Here is a 24,668-nt window from a genome sequence, read left to right on the forward strand (position 1 = left end):
ATATTTTGCAAATCGTATGTAACGCAAATTGGAATATTCTTTAATAAATTAAAAATAAGTACTTACTATAACTTATATAAATATAGTCCAGAATAAGGTGGTCTGCATTAATGTTAGACATAACGCTTGATGACTTTACCTTCGCAGTCAGCCTGTAACATGGAGCTCGAAATGTTGATTTGTGTAAAAACACAAAATACACGGAATTTTATCCAAATAAATACATTTTAATTTTCCAATGTATAGCAAATGCGAAAACAGAAGAACTCGATAAGTAAAATGAATCATTTAGATTTGTTTAATTCACTAAGCACTAAACAATATCATGATAAGGTCGAATATTAAAGACCTAACCGAGCAACTTTGCTCGCTGATGGAACCGAAGAATTCTCGAGTGGCAACCGCGTACAAGAGGGCGCGGCGTGGGCAGACCTCCCACAAGATGGAATGATGATCTGGTGAAGACTGCGAGAATCCGCTGGATGCAAGCGGCGCAGGACAGATCGTTATGGCATTCTTTGGGGAAGTCTATGTTCAGCAGTGGACGTCTTTTAGCTGAAATGATGATGAAACGGAATGTTTTACTTATAGTAAACACTGTATACCTACATAGATGCCTATACGAATTGCCTTGCCTTATTTTGTATGTACTTCCTATTCACAACAATTAAGCCTATATTGTAAGATTATCCTAGGTGATAGTTGTATTTGGTTTTTATCTATATAGGATTGGATTGATTTATTCCATAGTATTACGTATGTGCAAATACACGTAGTTTTACAATATCATAGGAAGATGACGCAATTTATAATTTTCGACTTCATTTCAAAACAAAATCCTTGGCGTTACTACAAAAAAATTTAATTAAAAAATCTGCTACATTAACATACCACTTGTCGATCCTAAGCTACAAATAAACTACAATACTATTAATAAATTTGGCAAGGAAGCCGAGTAATTTCCGTAAATACACGCGACTATTGAGACTGACAAAGGTTTAACAACCATATATCCTGCGATAGGGAAATTTAATCGCGTTAAACTGAAACACTGTTTACATTATGAGAATTTAATGAAAGATGTGCTACGAGTCGCTCCGGACATTTCTTGTTTTTCGTATATCATTCTTCATTTCTCACATTCTTCGTTATCAGAGATTCTTGTCATATTGCATTTTGTATGGCTTTGTTTCACTTGATGAGTTTCTCTCTCTAAATTAATTAGAATACTCTTTTAGATTTAACCTACTTTATTTACATCAATTTGGACGTACTTAAACAAATGTTTCACTCCTTGTAGGACCCTAAAAATTTGGAATCCTATTTGCAATAATTATTCATATACGCATGTGGAGGAAGTATTTGTGAGGATTTGTTCACGTAGTCATAAACTTGTCCATTTATTTAAAAGCGATTATTTACCTGTATGCCAGCGTGGTTAGTCAGAGGAGCTCAGGAGGCGTAGCCTGCTCGTATAAATAGATCTTCACGCAACACCATCAACACTGTTCAACAGAAATCGCAACAATGCACACTGTAAGTAGTTGCTGCTCTTAACTCTGTGTAATTATTTTTTGTTTTTCTTCTGACTGTATTGATTTTAATACATAGTTGTGAAGGATTTTTAATGTTTTTGAAATAAATTGTACAGAATGAAACTGCTATGTTGAAATGGAAGTTAACCTTTTACGATATAATCTAAATAAATAATAATTATTATAATTTCATTACAGCAAAAAATAAGAGAAACTCCTCCTTTTTTGAAGTCAGTTAAAAATTCCCTAATAATGAATTTATTATTATTCTTACTATAATTCCATTTATACTACATTAAAGATTTTCATATACAAACAAAACTTTCTGGTCCCACAGGCAGTTACTCTAGCATTCCTCTTCTGCCTGGTGGCAGCATATGCCTCGGCGTTGCCAGCTGAGCCTCTCAACAATGATAACGTGAAAGAAGTTGCACCAGTAGCTGTCATCGAAGATCAAGAAGTCCTCCAAGGAGAAGAGTCCCGCTGGGGACACGGTGGTTACCATCATAAGCATCACGGGTACCACCACGGGCACCACCATGGGCACCATGGGCACCACGGGTACCACCATGGTGGACACCATTGGCACCACCGTGGCGGCTACCATAAACACGGCTAGGGATGAAAATAACCACATAAGTAATCCTGATGTCTCATCTCTGAGTAAAATGCTATCGACATACTGGTGTAACCTAATTTTTTTAATGTTAATGAACAAAATTCGAACGTGAATTTAATCTGTGATGATATTTAATAAAATTGTTAGACTATATAATATTTATGTATTTTCTTTACTAAGCACCCTTAAGTTAAAATAAGATTGTCTTTTTCTTAATGTATACATATGCATTACTCAGAACATATCAATTTCCATCTTTCTTGTATTGTTTCAAAAACCTTCAATTTCACAATTGGCATTGCAATCATCAAAAGTATTTTGTTCACTAGAAAATATTAATTCAAAATTCGTATCAAGTAAATATAATTACTATGTTTTCAACTAGCTATTGAGAAAACCGGGAATAATACCAAGTTGGATAAGTGGTTAAATGACTCAACGAAAAGTGCATACCAAGTATGAGAACTGTTTACCTACACTACTTGTATCTACCTAAACTATTTTACTACTAGAATCATCTTCTGTTGCGTGAGATTTTTAAAACAAACTTTGGCTTCGAATGAGCAAAGCTAACCAACTTTTTCGTATTTACAAAACGAACTTAAGTCTAAACAAGAAATTAAATTAAACTTTGAGGTTTATCAAAATTTATTTGTATCTTTGCATAGTCGAATTCAATCAATATGGCAAAATTTGCCCATGAAAATGATTATATATTGTATTGAATTTGGAATTTCTAAAGTTACGCTGTGTAGTTTAACCTCTGCTTTTCGATTCAGAGGAAATTTACGCTATAATAATTTTATTTTTATTTTTTAACAGTTTGAGCGCGTAAAGTGACACTTCCGGCCTTAGAGCGTCCGAAAGCAATTTCTTTTTAAATTTCGTAATTTATTTTTAAATTACTATAAATTAGACAATTTACTAATAGCAAGGTACTTGTAATATTAAGTTTTTTGAATATCACGATGTTTTACTGCCATGATATTAAATTATTCTTTGCCAAATTACTGTACTAGTTTGTTATACATAATTATTAATACGTTATAGTTACAATTATTAATAATTATCACAAGCAAGGTACTTTTTGTGTTTAGAATGAGATATGAATATATATATATACAATATGTATATAATATATATAATATGTATATTATACAAATAACATACTAAAGAATTTGCTAAATTGATACAAATTGTAAATTATACGTACAAAACTGTAGGTTTTAAATTTTTATTCATAAAAAACATATTGTAAGGTGTATGTGTTCGCATCGTGTTCTTTTAATTACGTTTCAATTAGTAACCTTTATGTCTGTGTAACTACGAAAACTAATATTTTCAAATTACTATTCTACGAAGAGACTGTGTTGAAGGAAATTTACGTAAAAATATTACGAAACACTGTTACTGACTGGTTTGTATGTTTGTAATGCATATAAAAATAAGTATTACAAGTTTACTATAGATAAATTTATTATGGAGTAAACAGAGTGCAACACAACTTGCAAAAAACAGTCTCTTACCGCTGAAATCTAGAGACAAGAGACAAATACATATATATCATCATCATGATATCAGCCGGATGACGTGCACTGCTGAACATAGGCCTCCCCCATAGATTATATCTATGGCCTCCCCCAACGATTTCCAGATACATTATTTATCGAGAATTGAGGATTGATCAATATGGAAAAGCCAGAAAACAAAATTGGTTTGAAAAACGTCGTTAGTTATATTATATACAGGGCTGGGCAGTATTGAATTACTTGTAATTGAAATACGTATTTAAAATACAAATACGTATCTTGTATTTGTATTTCAATTACTCCCTAAAAATGTATTTTGTAATTGATATTTCAAATACTTTCGTTGTAAAATACATTTCAACAAAATACTTTTTTGTCAACAAAAAATATTTTAATGTAAGTAAGTACTGACTATTAAGTGACAATTCTGCTACGCGAGAAGTATTTACCGTACAGTATTTACCGGCGCAGCATTATTGACGTTTGGAACTGATACTCCGTGCCCCGGCCTATTATGTTGCCCTATTATTATAGGTGTAAAGTATTTTGTAATATATTAGATACGTGTATAAGTATATTATAAGCTATATTTTGGATCATACAGTAACGTCTACCAGCAAAATTAAAGTCTCTTCTCCGTCCTTTGCTTTGTCGGTCCTTTTTTTGTGACAATCTTTTGTGTGTAATAAAAAAAATCTAGCGTTCAAATATCATTGGTTGACAAGAACAAATAATCTAACGGTGGCCGCGACTGGCCTCTATTGCTTGTACCTACGCAAAAAGGAACCGTTAAGGTGGTCTAAACTTTGTTGACAGTAATTATGCGTCAATTGATGTTTCACGGCAAATATTCATTTTATTTTCTTACTTCAAAATTCCTTAGGAAGTCAATCTATTTTATTTTCATAATATACAGGTAAGGTACAATAAAAGCTTAAATACTAGAAAGTAAAACTAGGTTTAAATCATATGAATAAAATTGGGTCCCCGCGGCAAGGTGCCCAAGTGGCTGGCAGCGTCCCTCCTTTGTATGCTAATGCCTATACTAATGGTAGCTACCTTGCCCAACGCAAGGTAGCTACCTTGCAACCGGCAGCTGCCGGTATTGGGTTTCCCAGATAGATTAATTTTTTGGATAACATTTTGTACATACACACATCAAAAAAAGTTTGCGATCACTTCGAAAAACTGAAATCTTTTTTTATACTGTAGATTATATTATGATTTTTTCTTCTTTTTAGATTCTTTATTTAAAAATAAATTAGAACATAAAACAATGACCCCGTTCAATTGTTTTTTCATATAAAAAGGCTTTCAGTCCTAGCTTACGCTCATTCAGAAATCTGATTTAGTCAATTATAAGCGATTCAAGATATTTTTCGCGGAAAGTTGTAATTGAAAAAATGCCAAGAGGATTATCAGAGATTTTACGAGCTAGAATAGTAACTTTGAGGGAAGAAGGATACACCACGAGAGTAATAGCACGCAGACTTGCTATATCCCAATCCTGTGTCGTGGCTACGTTGCAGAGGTATCACGGAATGGGGAATTTAGCTGACCGACCCCGCAGCAGTCGCCTAACTGTTTTGACAGCTGCCCAAAAGCGCTATATTAGATTGCTGTCAGCCCGTGATCCAACAATCAACGCCACTAAAATAAAAGCAGAAGTCAGGGCCGCCTCTGGGCTTGATGTTAGCACGCAGACCTTTCGCAATTGCTTGCACCAGGTTGGATTACGAGCACGGAGGAATTGGCGAGCTCCGCTCAATTCCTCAACAACGAAGATTGCAGTGGGCTAGACTTCGGCAAAATGAAGAAGGTGAGGACGAAAACATTTGGCAAAACTGTCTCTTCGTTGACGAATCCCGAATCAGCACTCATCCAAATAACCGACGTGTCCGTGTCTGGAGAAGACCAGGCGACCGTGAAAGACAAAGAACTGCCACTGGAACAGTTCAGCAAGGCGGAAAATCGGTGTCCTTTTGGGGTGGCATTATGATTGGAGCTAGAACGCCTTTGATCCCGTATCGGGGCTACATGTACAAAGCAGTTGCTATTGATGATATCGTCAGACCATTCCGAGTAAACCATGGGCACCAATTTGTACTGGTCGATGATAATGCGCCCGCACATCGAGCTCAACGAGTCAATGCTGCTCTTCAAGAATACGATATCACACGATTAGACTGGCCTGCCGGCTCGCCCGACTTAAACCCAATAGAGCACGCGTGGGATGCTCTTAAACGAGCAGTATGGAACCGTGAGCCACGTCCCCAGACACTTCCAGAGCTCAGGGAAGCCGCTATTGAAGAATGGGATAGGTTACCCCAGGAAATGCTGGATAACTTGATCCTCAGCATGCCCAGGAGGATCTTCGCATGTATTCGAGCCAGGGGAGGAGTTATTTTATATTGAATTCACACCTTTTAATAATAAATTGTTGTTTAAGTTTAATTAAACAGTCTTTTTCTTTCTATGAAATTTCTATCACTATTACATTATGATTATTGGCTCAATTTTTTAAAATAAATAAAAAAAAAATAGTTTTATATTTTAATTTCAAACAGGGTATTCCTATTTAAAGAAAGCATACAACATAGATTTTTTCTTGATAAAGTTAAATTTAAAGAATTATAGGAGCTTATGCTATTGATCGCAAACTTTTTTTGATGTGTGTATGAAGGGCACCGGGACCCCACGGCCCAAAGGTTTCGACTACGAAGGCTGTAAATAGGTAGATTCCTTAGGTGTTTCTTAGTTTTAAGGAAAAGATATAAGCTTACTACTTATACAAATTCCACTTTTGAAAAAATTGGGGTGCACGAAGAATGCCGCCCGCACGCCGCGCCGCCCTGTACGTCTAGCGCTCGCGCTGGGCAACAATCGGCAAGTTGTACCTTATGTCGATTGACAAATCCTTTCACCACAATGTCAAGCATATAGGTAGTATATGCTATCGATATAAGAAGAAGACAAATTCCTCAAAGGAATAATATGGCACGATACAGATTTTTTTAAGATAATATGGTAATGAAATTTAATTTTTCCTTTACTTTTTACGATTAATCATTGTACCTAAATGATGTTCGTTATACACACATACACAGTAACTGCATAGTGAGTTTGAATAAAGTTTGTTGGCTGTTAGACTGAATGAACATGGAATAATTTAATTAACGACCTCAAATAATTTCAAACAACAAAATGAAAATATAGACAGCTTGTCTGTGTCCATACCAAATTTTGTCTTCCCCTTGCTTTAGTTTGCAAAAAAAACACTATCAAAAACGACTCACGCAATGTTACAACGTTTTTCCTCAACACGCCTGAGATCCGATAACAACACCGTAGAAAAGATTTAAGATAATAACAATGATATTAAACAACAAAAAAACAAACTATACAACGTTTAAATACTATTCTATAAAGGCCTATATTTTCAACGCAAAAATATAATAATCACAAAATTAAATACGTATATTAACAAACAGGACTGACGAGTCGATTTTGTTTTGGGTTTTCCTTGAGAAGAGTGGGGAAGATTCTATAAAAAATTGTTGTCTACCTGTGATAAAATTTTCTTTTAAGAATTTACAATTAACTTTGATATTGCCTTTCCCAAAAGACCTCTTAGAAAAGCACTAAGTACGTATTTATTCTGAAAACCGTCGACAACCCATAAACAAAAGAAATTGCAGCAAAGTAACAAGATAATTTATATATTTGTTATCATTATTTGTGTATATTTAATTAAACGTAATCCCACTTCCCTGAAGCTTACCTCCAAATTATTTTTCCTTTCCAGTATTCCCCGTTTTGCAATGGCACAAACACAATCCGCGAACTGCCAAAAACAAGTAAAAAAAATTACAAAACTCATCATTCTTCAATTACGACTCGAATAATTTCAGAATGGCCACCGTATTTTTTTTCCATCCTCTAAGGTAAAGACAACAATTTCCCTCAAAAAATGTCAGAAAATTAAATTATTGAAGAAAAATTAAAACCAAGGATCTGGCTGTATGTTTAATTAAATACTTGATTCTGTCCCGAAGGACGAGAATTTTGACTACTACTAATTACGACCAATCTGTAAACTTTTTAATTTCCTAAAAACAAAACAATGTCATATGTTCAAAGCCACCACCGGTTTGAAAGCTAATTATCCAGAAGAAGCAAATGCACGAACAAACAAATCCAACTCGAAGACTACCGGTTTTTCTTCTTCAATCAATCAAAAACAATCTTCGTCACGTCACTTTTCTTGGAGACGATATCCTTATTAACATTTACTTTATTTACTTGATAGTAGTAGTAAAATTTGTCGTCTTTAGGGACAGGCTAAGGCATTTAACAACTAATTAACTAGACTACACTGCCAATCCTTAAATTTAAATTTTTCTTCAATAATTTAATTTTCTGAGATTTTTTCGCGGAAAATCGGTAGCATTTTACGGTGGCGATAGAAACTCTTGTTTCCTTAATAGAATAAAACCCCAATTATCGTGACGTTTTATATAATTATCTGTACAGAAACAAATTGTTTTTTTTTTATATAAGTTTGATCGTCCAGCAATATAATGTAATCAATTTAGGCGTGTCATTTTTGTTACTTACATTAATCAACAACAAAACATAAATTTTTACACCCGAAACCGGCTCCCATATAAATCATCTTTAAAAATCGCACTGGGCCACACAAAGCAAAGCCGAAGGTCATTTAGGGTATTAGGTACTTGAACGAGTTATTGCTAAAAACCTGATGAACAAGGAATAAAATCATAAATGTAAAATTAAAGAAGCAAATGCAATGATGGCCTTCAATAAATAAAATATAAGTAAGTATATTGTAATTCTTTTAAGTATTTTGAAATAGACAATTTCTCATAAAAACAAAAAGAAATTATTATAAACCACAACGAATTTATTTTTTGTATAACTCACAAACTTTGTCAAAAATACGGAAGACCGGAAATAGATTTGTGTAATTTTATCACTTACCTACCATAGCATATTTACCTACTTATTAGAAAACGAAATCGCCACAATCCGTACCCTTGTTATGTATAATAAAGCCACATTTAATTATACATTAAAAGTGGTTTTTTTTGTATTTAGAAGTGTGCACTTTGTTTCTTTAATTTTAATTTTTTTGTTTAATTCCTTGTTTATCAGGTTTTTAGCAATAACTCGTTCAAGTAATATGCACTAAAGGTCACACTTTAGAACAATGCCATAAATTGCGTAATAATAATGTACAATCTAAACAAAACGTCTCATAGTATTAAATAACAAGGTTAGATATAATATAGATAATAAGGAAGCCAATCTGTGTTTCATTGTGAATCAGGAAACCAAACAAGAATGTTGACCATTTCCTAATAGACTATTTCCAAATTGAAAATATCAAAATATATATTTTTTAATAGCATGTTATGTTTATCGTTTAGTCATTTACATTGAAATATTTCAAGTAGATATCAAAGCCAGTGCTGCCTAATGAAGTTACTAAACCTAAAACAACAGTTTTTAGATTTTTTGTACGTGCGTTTGTGCACGCCAGTCTCCGTGCAATATGTGAACTAATTTAGAAGTGACGTAATAATTAGAATTTAAGATGAAATTGAGTAACATTTAGTGATTGTTTCATTTAAACTGATTCACAAAAAAAACGTACGTATGTCAATTTTAAAGTGCGTCTCGCCCGCGCTAGACGTGAAAAGTGCATAAATGAAAGTGCGTGTGCTAGCCAAACTGTAAGACATACCGGAAAATAATGCACATACATCAGTAGATCTAAAAAAGTCAACGACACGTTAACATAGCTATTATATTTAAGTTACAATTACGTTTTTATGACAAAAATAAAATGGAAAGTTAATAGGTACTAAAATATTTCGATCTTCAGGACAGGCTAACCGTTTAATTAGCCATACCGCCAGATCTTAATTTTTTTTTATGCTATCAAGTGAGGGACGAACAAGTCGTACACCTGGTGGTAAGTGAAACGTCTGTAGCAGTTGCAGTGCCATCAAAGCTTTAAATCGCAAAGATCTGACATAAGACACAAGTTGACAAGTCCCATGTGCGTGTAATTTCACCAGCACCCTTACCCTTAAAAATCAGACCGTAGTAATGCTCACATTACTGCTTGGCGGCAGAAATAAGTAACGTGGCAATACTTTCCTGGACGAAGGAGCTCTACAGATACTAAAATTTTTCTTCAATCATTTAATTTTCTAAAAAATGTTAGAAAAGTTGTGTTTCGCGGGAAATCGTAATGTATTGTTCCAAAAATGTAGAAATACGTGTTCACTGTTCGGCCATTTGAAGTCTGAAAATTAATAAGTTATATTTATTTGTATAACTTTACATTCGTAAGACAGATTTCCCTTTGCGTTTGTGGACATGATGGACATAGTCTTCAATGATATATTGAAAATCAACAACACAAATAATCATCCTGAATTTGATTTGTATTGTTCATACCTAAGACAGAGCGGGAAATGAAAAAACGTTGCTTTGATAAATCACACGACTGGGTGAATGAACTCTTTGGGTTTTTTGTTTGTAGTGTTTTTCCTTTCTTTTTTTCTAATGTTTTTTGTTACCACTGTGTTTTTATAGATATAATTCACAGCAGCTCGCCCTTACATTTCTTTCTAAAATTGTTTTCTGTAGTGGTTGGCTAGAGGCCTCTATTGTTCTTAAAAGATTGGATCGTTCAGTGAGAAGGAAGTTAAATATGAACCATTTGACAGCTCTTCGAAATTTAATTCGTAATGGTTTAACTATTAATAATATTGTAGGATTTTATAAATGAAGCTCGGGTGCTAACGAAGTAAGCAAGAGTGAGACCAAAGAAAATGTACATGCAGTTTGTTTAAAACGGAAACATAGTTAACAAGTACAGAAGCGAAAAACAGAGAAGACAATGAGAAATCAAAGAAAAGGGGCAAAAACAAGTACATTTAACTTTAGATTCACAACCTACAATGATAAAAAAAATAAACTGATAAAAAAGACTATACATATAATGATATAAAATACAAAAAAGTTTCGGTTCGCCACATTTGTTATTCTGTACTCAGTGTTGGGTAATTTTCAGGTTATTTTTCTCTATTTTAATTATATATAATTTTGGTGGCAATTTTTTTTATTTAAACATCCAAGTACATCAATAATAAAAATTTAATAATATTATTATAAACTTAATAATATTTCAGGTTAAGTAGTATACTTAAATATTAATTAATACTCATCATGATAATATTCTAGAATATTTAGGTAATTTGGTAGAGAATCTGAAAATTACTCTGTTCTTGTTATTATTATGTATGTAGGTACATTGTTGTGTAATACTAATGTACAACTATCTTTTTAATTAATAAAAGAGCCTATCCACAGAAATGTAATATAGATTTCTGTGAGCATATAAGATAGGAATCCTTCACGAAGGATTTTTTTAATTAGTAATACTTCGCAATGTAGAATTACGGATTTGAGGTTCTTTATTAAACTTGATAACATTATATTTGTCAGCAACATAAATATAATACCTAAACAATTTCTACTTTCCAATCTGTGTTATAGGGATTTTAATTTCACTATCCTCCATCTGTATTTCAAACGCTATTTTGGTTTTGTCCTTTTATACCTCAAAATTAAAACGACAATAACATTCAAAGGAAACGTGTTACAAAACTTCTTAACATTATGTTAATTTTATTGCCCATCATCACCGGTTTATGGATAGTCTCGACCTCAGAATTTCTCCTACACTTGAACTACCTGCGTCACCTTGACTTAATAATTTATTTTCGAATACTACATTTTTTTAAACCGGCTTTACTATAATGTAGGAGAACTTTTAAAAGGCACGTTCACAATGTTTTACTGAGAATTGTACCGAAATTAAGGCATAATTTTTAATGTGCAAATAAATACTACTTTTTATAGTTGATTACTGGAAACAAAATCTATACAGAGCAAAGTAAATATCATATTTAGTCTTGTAGTTTATAACGAAAAGCATATTAAATATCCTAAATACAAATAGTATTATCGACGACATCGGTGTAGCCTAGTCTGTGTAGGGCCAGCGTTTGATTCCCGGTAGTACCAGTTTACGAAACGAACATTTCTAAATATATTCTAACCTAAATGTGGGTGTCGCTTCCGGAGTTAAATAAATATTGATTATGCTATTTTATAATTGTTCTAATGCACTCAAAATGTTTAAACACACAAACGAGTACTTATAAAAGCACGTTGAACTCGACTAAAGCGAGAGATTCATTGCACAAAAACACAACTTACGTTACTCATTCCTAACTTAACATATAAAAGATAATTGACACTGACCACAAAGTCAACAAGACTTTGCTTTACCCCATAACCCTAGGAAATCTTCGGAAAAACCCACAAGAAGACAAATATTGGCCCTCTCATTTTATACCTAAAAAGTTTAGACAAAAAACATTCATGCATATTGATTGTAACCCAGTACACATTTATATCCATTTTGTTGTTATTTTCTTGCAAAGTTTTACAAGTTATATGTCCAAACTGGACCTTTTGTTTATAAACAATGACCTACAATGACCCCTGAAATTTTTAAAATTACATTTGTATAAAAAGGTATTTAGTAGCAGTAGAGCTCTTTGTGAAAGAGTTCGTTCAGGGAAGTACTGCCACCTCATTTATTTCTGCCACCAAGATAAGAGCATTAGTGCATTTCGGTTTCGAAGGGTAAGGGTGCTGATGAAATTACAGGCACTTGGGACTTATCAACTTACGTCACAGGGTGTCGGGCGAAATGACCGCGACGCCCCTCACATCTTTGTGATTTAAAGCACTGAGTGACACTGATACTGTTATGAACAGACGTGTCGCTTATCACCAGACGCACGACTTGTTCGTCCAGTCACTTGGTACAGTCAAAGAGCACATCAAGCTTGACTCTTTGTACTTTGGACCGTTCTTATCGTAAGCTGCATAGAGTAGAATTTAAGTCTTAAGTATAAAGCTTGACGTGCTCTTGACCCTGTACCATAAAAAAAAATATGTCTATTGGTACATGTTCATACGTATTTACCTTTTAATACGTCTTTAGGTAAAGTCCGAAGATACCAAAGCTAACCGTAGGTATTTATGCAAACCATATTATTTATTCAGTTCTTAGTTTTGTCGTTTCATAATAGCTGTATTCTACAGTCATTGATATATGGTCATTGATAAGAATGATGATAATGTATAATATTTGATCGTGATAGTAATAATATGAGGCGATAAACGGAGATAATTAGTACAACCAACTCCGCTAAGTGCGTGACGAACATTAAATTTATTGTAATAGAAGCATAATAATTATGACCTAAGTTAATAATAGACACACACGATTTATTCTCCAATAACGATTATATCTTAGATAATAAAAATATATATTAAGAAAAAAAATGCAAAAATCACTGACTTACAAAATGCAAGAATTACCTTTAGTAATTGCCAATAAACTATTTTAGGGATCTAAATCGGGTACATTTGTTTTTCAAAGAAACCAACGTTTTGGGCCCTGGTCTTGGCCAACTCTCAGTCAAAAAATAGTTTTATATTCCTATGTGCAACAGTCGTGAAAACCTACCAACTCGATATAACAACACAGCATATTTTTTACATAAGTAACTACCAAGAGGAAATTTTAATTCAAATAGTGCAAAATTGTTATAAGTACTTACAAAAAAGTAAGCTTTATAATAAATATCTCTACAAAATGTTAAGCATCGTCAGAAAAGGTTGATACTCCCTATGACTTGAGGTTATTCAACAAATATTGACTTAACTTGCAGTTGATCGTTTCTATATCCGGTTCAATGCCGTCTGAGTATTCGTTTTTTTTATGGGTATGAAGCAAATCTGCAACATATTATCTCCTGCTGCTGCTGTTAAAGTATTTTATTTAAAATTCATTTATTCATTTCAAATGTTAAAAAATTACATTTACAATCTAAAGATTAACTCTAGGCTTCGACAACAAAACACAAAAAACTCAAAAATATTCCTAATCTAATAAAAAATCCCGCCCTGTATCGTGCACTGTTCAAAAGTTTCTATTACACTGGCAGTACACCTCGCTGAACAGCAATGAATTAGATTATTGAAAGGATTCTGTGTTTTTTTAATATTTACTAACACACAACTTTTTTTTATAATATCAAGTGACAGGATGTACAAGTCATGCACATGGTGTTAAGTAACACGCCTGTCCATAACAGTTGCAGTGCCACTCAGAGCTTTAAACCGCAAAGATCTCAGCGCCACTGCCACTGCGCCCGTCACCCTGAGACATAAATTGACAAGTACCACGTGTAATTTCATTAGCACCCTTATAATGGTTGGCGGCAGAAATACATAGGTGTAAGGAACGAACTCTTTCACAAGGAGTGAAACTACTACTACTAAATAAACTTTTTACTGTCTTAAATCTCTCCGACCACAATTAACATTCATAAATAATTGAATAAAAGCATGTTGGAGCTAATTTTTTATGTTCTTTATGGAATACGATATTCGATATATAAACAGACTGTCGTCAATCGTGGTAGTAGGTCACTAACATTTCCAAAATATAGTAGACCTTGAGCAAGATTATCGTATATCGTAGGAGAAAGTCTTTCCCCATTTAAGTAGATAGTTTTGGTATCATCGTTGCATCATTCGGTGTAGTGCATTGGTTTAGAGTCAACTCATATTTTGAGTGTTCTAATTCTGTGAGGTAATAAAATGTTGGTAAGTAATACATTTAAATTCGTTATACCTGTACGTTACATAATTTTACTACATGAATTAAATTAAATTAGTTGCATAGAATTATGAATATTAAAAACAAACAAAATAAACTAAACTTATATAATAATATTTTTATAAAATATAATAATATTTCAGAAAATAAATTTTCAAAAGGGCAACTAGGTGTTGACAATTTTAAAGAACACACCTGTGTATCATAAAAAAAGGCTAAGACATTTATTCTCACTAACAATTATAAATAACTCACTTAAGTTAGGACACAGAAAAACGTTACATTTTTTTTTTTACAAAGCATACAAGGACGTTATAGTTCGTAATCCAAATAAAATCATATCACAATAATTATAATAATTTGTTTATGTCTCCGGTAATGTGTTTACTTTAATATCATTATCTAAAAATAAAAAAATCTTACATGTTGTATTAACGTCAAACTATCATTTCGTAAAATGGATCATACATAAATCTAAACATGAGGTGATTCGGCATGTCAAGACGTAAATTTAACTAACTTTTTTATAAAAAAAAACACCTCAAAAGTTTGTGGAATTATGTCTATTTGCCAAGTTTTATTGAAATCGGTTAACGGAAAGTAGATGAAATTCAATAAATTGGTTTCATCCCTAATTAACGACCCTTAGAGATGGAATTTTTTCTTAAAATTTTAATAATACCGCTACTGAGGTACCCCTCTTCCAACATAAAAAAGTCATCGAACATAACACAAGAAATACAGTCGAACTGTAAACCTCCTCGTTTTTAAAAAGTCTTCTAAAAAATAAAATAAATAGATGTACAGTATTGCAAATTCCTTTTGCTAAATAAATAAATGAACAGCAAATTGTAACTAAAATTTTTACACCCATATTCTTAACTACACAACCATCACAAACCTTGAGTATCCATAGATAAATAACAACGACACTCCATCGTATTTTTAACTCTTTGAAACTTTGAAGTCATTGTGGACCTCATTAATCAGAGTAATCGACCCGGACCACTATATAAATTTATTAACGTCCTATTTATACCAAACAACAAGACAATGATATCATTTTTCAGAAACTGTGTCACGTAAAGTTGCATTATCTTCCATTGGTTCCATCAACATAGTTCCTTTTCTCTAATTTGTGTTTACTGTGTTTGAAGTAACGTGGCTGATATATTACTCTTACTCCTTTCAGATCCTAATAGCCTGGTGGTGTGTCATCTGGATAGCAAATGGTGCAGTGCTTGATCCAGCTCTATATCTTTTACCAAGTCCCCCCATGAACGAAAAATCTGCACCTTGGACACAGAAGAGAGTAGAACGAAATGCTCACGATTTATCTGTGGTTCCCATACAGTACGGTAAATTAACTATCTTAAGCTAATTAAATTTTTATTGAATTGATTTTTACAAATTAGTGGAGTAATTTCACAAAAAATAATTGAATATTTTTTGTGAAATTACTCCACTAATTTGTTATAATGTTGTATTAATAATTACTTAAGCTATTTAGTTTATAAACAGTCAGTCAGATCTTCTTGACCTCTTATTATTGAATAAAAAATCTAACAAAAAAGATTCTACATCATAATTTGGACAAAAACTGTTGTCGTGATTAATCGCAAACACTCGGGTCACCGGCCGGCGGCCGTTACCGAACAAAAACGATTTTAAATCGCTATTAATTATTCCATTTTTCTTTTATTTTTTTTTTGGGTATTCCCATAAAAAACATCTAAATGTCTGTCATAAAATTGGTATGTAATCATGCCAGTTGTTTTATTTTTATAGCTATTTCTTATTTTATAATATTGGAAGAGGTCGTGGGGTACGTCGTCCAAATAACATTAATTATTAATCTCCGTGATGGATGATACTTGTCGTACAAACATTTTGATTAATCCTTGTGTATCCTTTCTAACACCGACACGCGGTCACAATTTTATATTACAATTGAGGCTTTATATGCATACAGGGTTATTTGTAAAATATAAACAACCTTGCAGAACTATATTACTAACATGATAAACAACAGCTTTTGTTCCATGACTTATTAAAACCATAATAAATTTATCAAAAATAAACTTTTAAGTTTTTGTTGTACTAACTGACACTTTTTAGATCTGTCTTTTAACAACGCCTCCCGCGTGCTGTTATACATAAAAATAAATATAGAAATGGGTGCGTTCTTTTGCTACTGCACAGAGCTATCACCGTTTAGAGCGACATCTATTTAAATATTTTTATTTTCGTACGAAAGTATAATCTGGTGAATTATCAAAAGTCATGAAAGTTGGTGTTTATTTTTTTTTATAACATGAATTGAAAGGACGAACAAGTCGTGCGCCTGATGGTAAGCTACACACCTGTTCATAACAGTTTGTGTCATTCAGTGCTTTAGATCACAAAGATCTGAGTGGCACTGCCACTGCGCTCGTCACCCTGAGACATAAGTTGACAAGTCCCATATGCCTGTAATTTCACCAGCACACTTACCAAATCTACTTACCAAACTTAACTTACCAAAACCGGAACACGGATATGCTAACATTACTGCTTGGCTGCAGAAATAGGTAAGGTAGCAGTACTACCTTGAACGAACTCTTTCGCAAGGGACTCTACTGCTACTAATATTATATTATGCTGTTATTTATATACCTAGTCCTGTGAGGTTGTTGGTATTTTACAAATAACCTTCAATACAATAATATCTACTCCACAGTAAACTGTAAAGTTATCATAGTGTAATTAGCTAATTCTTAAACCATTATTTACAGAAAAACTTACCTATGCAGCAATACGCACAACAACGTTGCCATCATTTCAAACCTCATCTTTACCGTCAGTTTCAACAACACAATCTGTTTCGCCACCACCAACTATGACGCGTCTTACACTAAAGCCTCTTACAACAACGACGTTGAGTCCCACAAAAACAACAGAAAACCTAGAATTAATGGACAATGCAGAAACATTCTGGCCACTGTTCCGCACTTCGCTGCCTTACGTCGGTATCCACGTCCCTTTGTCATTCCGCCTAAGTGGTACTTATGGATATGGACAAGACACGGTATTAGGTTCTGCCACGGGCAATACAGGTGTAATAAGCACAAGTTATGTTAGTACACCGAATAAGCACCCCGGCGTTCAAAATTTGTACGAACAAATAGGTTTGTATGGAAAATCAGGGTTGGCAGGTAGTAGTTATGGTTCTTATTCTGGCTACGGTACAAGAATTTACGGCAGCCAAGGTGATTCAGCGTGGAGTGGGTGGGGCAATGGAAAATGGGGACATTATGGGAAGGGATAAGGATTAATAAGCATTTTGAATTTTTATTTACAGGTAGATTTACGTATGAACTTGTTGCGACCTTTATGTTTAGATAGCAAGATCAAGAAGTACCGAACAATATATAGATTTCAAATGTTCTCTACAACTTTTTCAATTACTAAAAGCATTGTACGTAATTGGTTAAGTACATTTTTTATCATATCGTGGTCATCTACTAAGTGACAACAGTTATTATACACAGTGTGGCTTTTTTCACTAGAACAGTATGGGGAAATCTGAAATCATTGGAGATACAAGGAAACTGTCTTGGGAACCATTATGTAGGTATTTTTTGTGAAAAAATATTTTGGCACAGTCAATTTTGGTCAAGCGCGAATTGTCTATAAAACTGAATAATATTCTGTTTTTTTTTAATGCCGATCGACACAGTTTCTTTTAAGGATCATTTCACTCTATGAAAAGAAAAAGCGAGGCAGCAGAACTTGGTCAAATTTAAAAAAATGTTTTTAAACAAAACCAAAACCTACAGATCAATTTACGACAACATGTACAATTAGTGAAAAAGTCATTTTTAAAGCGTTGCCGTGCAAGTATTTCAGCATACGAAAAGCAGCAGGTACTTACTGTAGTCTGAAATAAAATTATATCATATGTATTCATTATGTATTCATTAGTTTTATTTCCTTTTATTTTTTTTATTTTTTTTTCTTTTTTTTTATTAGTTTTGCGACTGTCTGTCTCACTATATGAATCTGAAACGCAAATTAAACTAAGACTGAGGTACTGAAAGCTATTTTCATTCAGAAAAGGTAATCTTTTAAGATTGGTCACTACTTAGAAAAACTTATTTTAGTTTTTTTGAGAAGAGAACATAGGTTTTTTCAGAATCTTGACTAGTTGCACTAACCTTTGTAATGAGTTTGTAATTTCTCTGTTAACAATTTGAAGAAAAAAACTGAACGCTTGTGTGTTTTGAAATTTTAGTAATTTTGCCTTTCTTTGGCGTTTTGGTTCAATAACTTTCGAGTTGTGGTTACAAAAATTAAAACAGTTGAATTTGAAAATTGTAAGCGTAGTACCTAAAAATGCTGTAATTTTTCAAATCTTTAACAAACAAGATATGTTACGTCGGATTTATTATGGTATTTTTTCTGGGCCGGGTAGTTGCAAACTGGGCAAAACACCCTGGTTCCGGCTTATAGTTGAGTTTTGGGACAACTGTATAAGTAGATAACTAGCAACATTCACAAATGTACGGTAACTAACTACCTCCGTGGCCGAACGGTTACCATGCCGGACTGCCACGCAGTGGTCCCAGGTTCGATTCCCGGGATATTCGTATGGCCACATTTATTTCTCTCGTGAATTTGGGTGTAATTTGTGGTTGTCTATGTGTGTGTCCATGGCACCCGCGACACAGGGTTTCCCTATTGCGGGGCTATGTTGAGTATGTGCGTTATTAGTATAAAAAAACAGACGAGCAGTCAACCTCTCAATAGAAAAATAACCGTTTTCCCACTAGGCTACCTTCGCTAATGTTTAATTTGATTTATTAAATATACACAAGCTAAACTAATTGAGGTAAACTACGTATACATGATGTATATACAGAGTGTCCCGCGCTATGCCACACGAAGGGAAACTTTAAATATTGAACATAGGATATTTTGCTTCGTGGAGACATTATTTCTTTTTAAAAGTAAGTAATACTGCGTTGCTTGCCTCACCTGGGAATTCAACCGACCAAATGTGAAAAAGAAAATCACCTGTATTTTTATGATGCCGATCGAAAAGGTGAATTATAAGGATTAATTCCTTTTAAGTAATAGTAACTATAATTTTTCTTTAATTTTAACATGATTTTTTAAATTTAAAATTTTAATTAAAATAAATTATAAGTAATACGTTTTACTGTCGATATTCGTACACAACAGTCGAAAAACAGCCGAGTTTCTTAATGATTATTTTCCTTCTTGATTGATACACATGGATCGATTAGACGGCAGGCGCAGATACTATTAGATTTCTTTTTCTGGGGATACGAGAAAGATTTAATAAACAAGAAACAATTTGACTATGCGGAAGAGTTACCAAACAGAATTGTGGCGTATTACTTCTTATATTCATAATAATAAGATATGAAAATTTACGAACGGCGTACTTATTCAAAGATTGAGATTTTGCATATTATCTTATACGGTTTACATTTTGAACATATGATAAATGAATTGCAAATACCGTAGATACATTGATAGTTTCAAGTTCACTTTATTAATAAATTCTATAAATAATTGAACGGTGTTCCTTTAAGACCATGGTCCACTTAGGCAAGATAAAAAAATTTCAATCCACAAACACTAATTAACAACACCTATTTTTTATATTAACTTAACACAAAAATCAAGGAAAAAAGTTATACAAATTTGTAGTGTAGTTTATATAAATAATTTCAAATTTCCAAATGGGATAGCACCCCCTGGACACCATAAACGCCCCCCAATTGCTTCCGAGCCCCTAGGAGTCTTCAGCGCCCGCTGGGGGCGGTAGGAACCACTTTAGGAAACTATGCTTTAAGAGACTACGTTGCTTATCCCTTCGATCAGCATCATAAAAATTCAAATTTTCCCATTTTAAAATATTATTCACATTTCGGCCGCCCTATAACAAAACCTAGTACGTTCTTTTGACAAAATTTTACAGGAAAGCCCAAAAATAGAAATCAAAGTCATCCTTAAACGTTAATATCAAATAGTAAAGTACCAATCAACGAATATATAATATATAAATATTAATGTCCCAAAAATTATCACAATTTACTTATATATTACATATTTTATACCCTAACTTTTAATATTTACGTCTGCACAAACAATTAAGAAAAAATACTGTAGCAGCCAGAATCAATACACAATATAAGCATTTGCTAGGTATTTGGCTTAGTTAGTATCTGCATTAGAAAATATTGAAAAAATTTGATTTTGTTTGACTAATTAAACTAATAAGCCGACTAATATTTTCAATATTGCCATTTCATTGCCAATTCCAAAGTAAGGCACTTTAACTAGCCTACTTTAAAACCAAACAAGTGTCAAATACTTACTGTGTTTCAAATTGGTTACAGTAATTTAAAAGATTTTTGGCTGGTTACGAACCACACTCAGGCTGAGATTTATAAACCAAACTTTGATTTTGACTAAGCAAAAATGACGAGTTAAGTTAGTTTTCGCATCGACAAAACTATTTACTATTAACTATTTTCTCTGATAAACTGTAGCATTTTAAAACAGCTGTGACCACCATTACGCGAGTACGGGTAATGGTGGTCTACTACGGGAGTAGTACACCATTAAAAAAATATTTTTAAAAATATGTCCCTTACTAGGTTTTGCTCTGGAGCAGCCGATTTGGTCGGTTCCATGCAGTCATTACTTACTTTTAAAAATAAAATAATGTTATAAAGTAAAATATCATATCTACAATATTTAAAGTATTTTCCCCGTGTCGCATGGTCTTGGGATACCCTGTATATTAATAAAAATTAGGTACATGAGCATATACAATAAATACGAGAATGTATAATAAATCACAGGTTCAAGGTGCTTTAACATAATAAAAAAACAAGTCAGTAATGATAATAGAGGATAAATCCATGATTTTAATATAAATTTATGATGGAATACAGGAAAATCCGACATCTAATTATCTCTTTAACATGTAGTCATTGAAGATGACGACCTAATGGCAAATAAAAGACCTTAGCACTTTACCACTTCGTTTTAATAATTTTATATTATACACCTACACCCGAACAACCTGTTTCTATAGATACGGGAAAACTTTAAGCCGTGATTATGCTCATTGAAATACACACCTTTTATTACTACCACACTCAAATCGTGAATTAAAAAATACGCTCTACATATGAATAAATTAATGAATTCGTAGCCTTGGTACCTACATACAATAATAAAGCCACATGTGATCATACGTCAAAAGTGCTTTTATCATATGAAAGTCATTAAAATAATACGAACTACATGAAACAAATTACGTATACATATTTGAAACTTCAAAACTCCACTTTTTTTAACCGACTTTAAAAAAGGAAGAACTATGTTTTTGTTCAAATGCATGTTACGCGATAACTCATACATGAACTGATTTTGATGATTCTATTTTTGTTGGGAAATAGGTTACCTCGGCAATGGTCCCATTTACATTTAAAGAAACTAGGGGATGAATCCGGTTTCGCGCACTTTCCGGTAACCGATTTCAATAAAACTTGATAATAGATGTAATTCCACGAACTTTTGAGGTCGATTTTTTAGTACCTACTCTGTACTGAGATTATTTCTCCATGAATTTAAAAAATCAACCTTCAAGCCGATATTCCTGCTCCATCTCACTCTGTACTGAGATTATAAGCATAAAAAAGCTAATTTCTTTGTAGAATCTTTCAACCTCTCTTTACCTATCTACACCAATAGTGCGAATTATTATCAATTAGGTAGATGTTTTACTTTTTTTTACGATACCAAGTGACAGGTCGCCCAATTTGTGGTAAGTGATACGCCTGACAATAACAGTTGCGGTGCCACACAGAGCTTTAAATCACAAAGATTTGAGGGGCATGACCACTGTGCCCATCACCCTGAGACGTAAGTTGACTCACTAGTCAACTAAGCATTACTCCGTTTCGGTTTTGAAAGGTGAGGCTGCTGGTGAAATTACAGGTACATGTCACTACATGTGCCTGTAATTTTACCAGCATCCTTACCTTTCAAAACAAAACCGAAGCGCAGTAATGCTCACATTTGCTTGGCAGCAAAAATAAGTAAGTACTTCCTTAGACTAACTCTTTCACAGAAGCTCTACTGCTACTTAAATCTCTATTTCTATCTACTTCAGTCTGTATGTCTGGCTGTGGCATCGCAGCTCCCAAATGAATGGACTGATCTCTAAGCGTTCCACTATACTCGTCACCCTAATACATAAGTTGACAAGTCCCATGTGCCTGTAATATCACCAGCAGCCTCACCTTTCAAAACCGAAACGGAGTAATGCTTACATTACTGCCCAGCGGCAGTTAGGTTACGTGGCAGTACTTCCTTGAACGAACTCACTCTGCTACTACAAGGACCTCTACTGCTACTAAGTATGGAACAGCAAAACAATATCCACCTATAAATTGCTAGATTAGCCCCACTTTCTTATCTCCAAAGAAACATTCTGTTTATCAATAAAAATAAAGACAATATGTAAATAACGACTAAAATATGCCTGGACTACTATTTAATCCTAACTTACTAGATATCTATTTCTAATACCGTAGTCTATCTAGTTCTTAGACTGTCGCAACTGCTCATATATATTGGGTGCTCTATAGGCCCCATGGTCTCAGTTGACGGCGTCATAGAAGCGTTGGTTTGTTTGAAAGAGCAAATGTATGCGATTTACATCCGAAAATATAGTTTCATTTCCAAACCATAGTCTGTAACAAATACCTAGAAACCTCGAGTAAGAACAATTGGCAAAACTACTTATACAAAATGCATATAGTCATATGACCAGCTCTCTAATGACCACGTACCTATTAATTTCAACCTAACTGCAATCCTGATTTCCACAGCATTCAACATCTGACATGCTGTCACAAATAATGGCAAGTTTCCTGCCACTATTGTACTATGACCAATTTATAGGCCAAAAAGAACAGATTTCTCTCAGTTAGACCGAAATGTTGGGCATAGTGCTGTTGGTTTTACCTATTTTGGTAACATGTTCGGGGCAAGGGAATATCAAATTGCTGGAAAAAGAGATTGATGCGGTTTTGAAGTTGTGTAGTGCTCCTGGCAGCAAAGATGGAGGAAGTAGACAGGTAAAGTTTACTATTCACACACATTCTAAGGCCTAATATTCTACCCATTTTAGTCCAAAAGATTTGAAATTGTCTTACCACCTTATCTGCACCTACAGCAAGCGAGCAGCAACTTCTCCCGTATAATATTATATGCGATTTAAAGCTACCGTGAGCTTCACTTTTACCATCCTATAGTCAGATTATAGCATTACTTATCATACCGCGTGTCTCTCATCGGGTTAGACAGACTTCATGAACCTCGCTACGCTCCTTTTTTTTTTTTTTTGGTAACGGTGGGGAATCCTTTATGGATACCCCCGAGCCCGGGCGGCTCGGAGGTTATGTGGGAGTCCCGGCGCCCTGAAAAGGGCGCTGCTTCTGGGTCTAGCATGGACCCAGGGGTGTACCCACTAAACCCCATCGGTTTGCCTCTCGCCGGGTTTGTGCCGGCGCCGTGGGATCAACCTCGCTACGCTCCTGACATATCACCATTCAACATCATTCGCCACCTCCACTCACATCAGTCTCATCATACGTGCCCGTTTATTCTTGATATTTTTAACCAGGACTTCTTTAAAGACACCCTCTACTTGATTTAGATAATATGTGCATCGAGGTCCAGGTTTTGGTCCACAGTCGCCGTCAATCTACTAACATCCATCCTTTCTACATGACCAAACCATTGAAGCATTCCGTTTTCTATCCTAGTCACTATATCATCTTTCACACTAGGGACGCACATTACGATTCGATTTTTATGAAGATCGATTAAATTGCATATTACGATCTAGCGATTTTTGTAAACGATTCAATTCGATGCGATTTTTAAACGAATCGATTCAAAATTAAAGCGAATCGAATCGTCTAGACCGTATTCATAATTTAAATTAAAGTCTCATCTTATTAATAATTTCGTCAAGTGTAGAAACGGAAAATAAGACAAGGACAATGCTTTAGACATTAAGGTATATGACATTATTATTGAAAAGTTTAACTAGATATAAAGGATTGGCATCTGTGAAAAGCAAAAAAAAT

The 24,668-nt window shown here is 33.7% G+C and overlaps 2 protein-coding genes across 2 annotated transcripts; both read left to right on the forward strand.

Moving 5' to 3' along the window:
• Positions 1-1,512: 1,512 nt before the first annotated feature.
• Positions 1,513-2,312, forward strand: LOC113231103 (histidine-rich glycoprotein-like). The gene is made up of 2 exons (XM_026465276.1): positions 1,513-1,536; positions 1,873-2,312. Exons 1-2 carry the CDS (start codon positions 1,528-1,530, stop codon positions 2,152-2,154), a joined length of 291 nt encoding a protein of 96 aa, XP_026321061.1. The 5' UTR covers positions 1,513-1,527; the 3' UTR covers positions 2,155-2,312.
• A 12,153-nt stretch (positions 2,313-14,465) lies between these two features.
• LOC113230882 lies at positions 14,466-17,791 on the forward strand. Its single transcript, XM_026464986.1, has 3 exons — positions 14,466-14,471; positions 15,677-15,842; positions 17,259-17,791. The coding sequence occupies exons 1-3, from the start codon at positions 14,466-14,468 to the stop codon at positions 17,789-17,791; spliced, it is 705 nt and encodes a 234-aa protein (XP_026320771.1).
• Positions 17,792-24,668: the final 6,877 nt, after the last annotated feature.

The sequence above is a fragment of the Hyposmocoma kahamanoa genome, unplaced genomic scaffold (assembly GCF_003589595.1).
Source record: "Hyposmocoma kahamanoa isolate Upper Pololo Valley unplaced genomic scaffold, ASM358959v1 64, whole genome shotgun sequence".
In the NCBI taxonomy this organism is placed as follows: Eukaryota; Metazoa; Arthropoda; class Insecta; order Lepidoptera; family Cosmopterigidae; genus Hyposmocoma; species Hyposmocoma kahamanoa.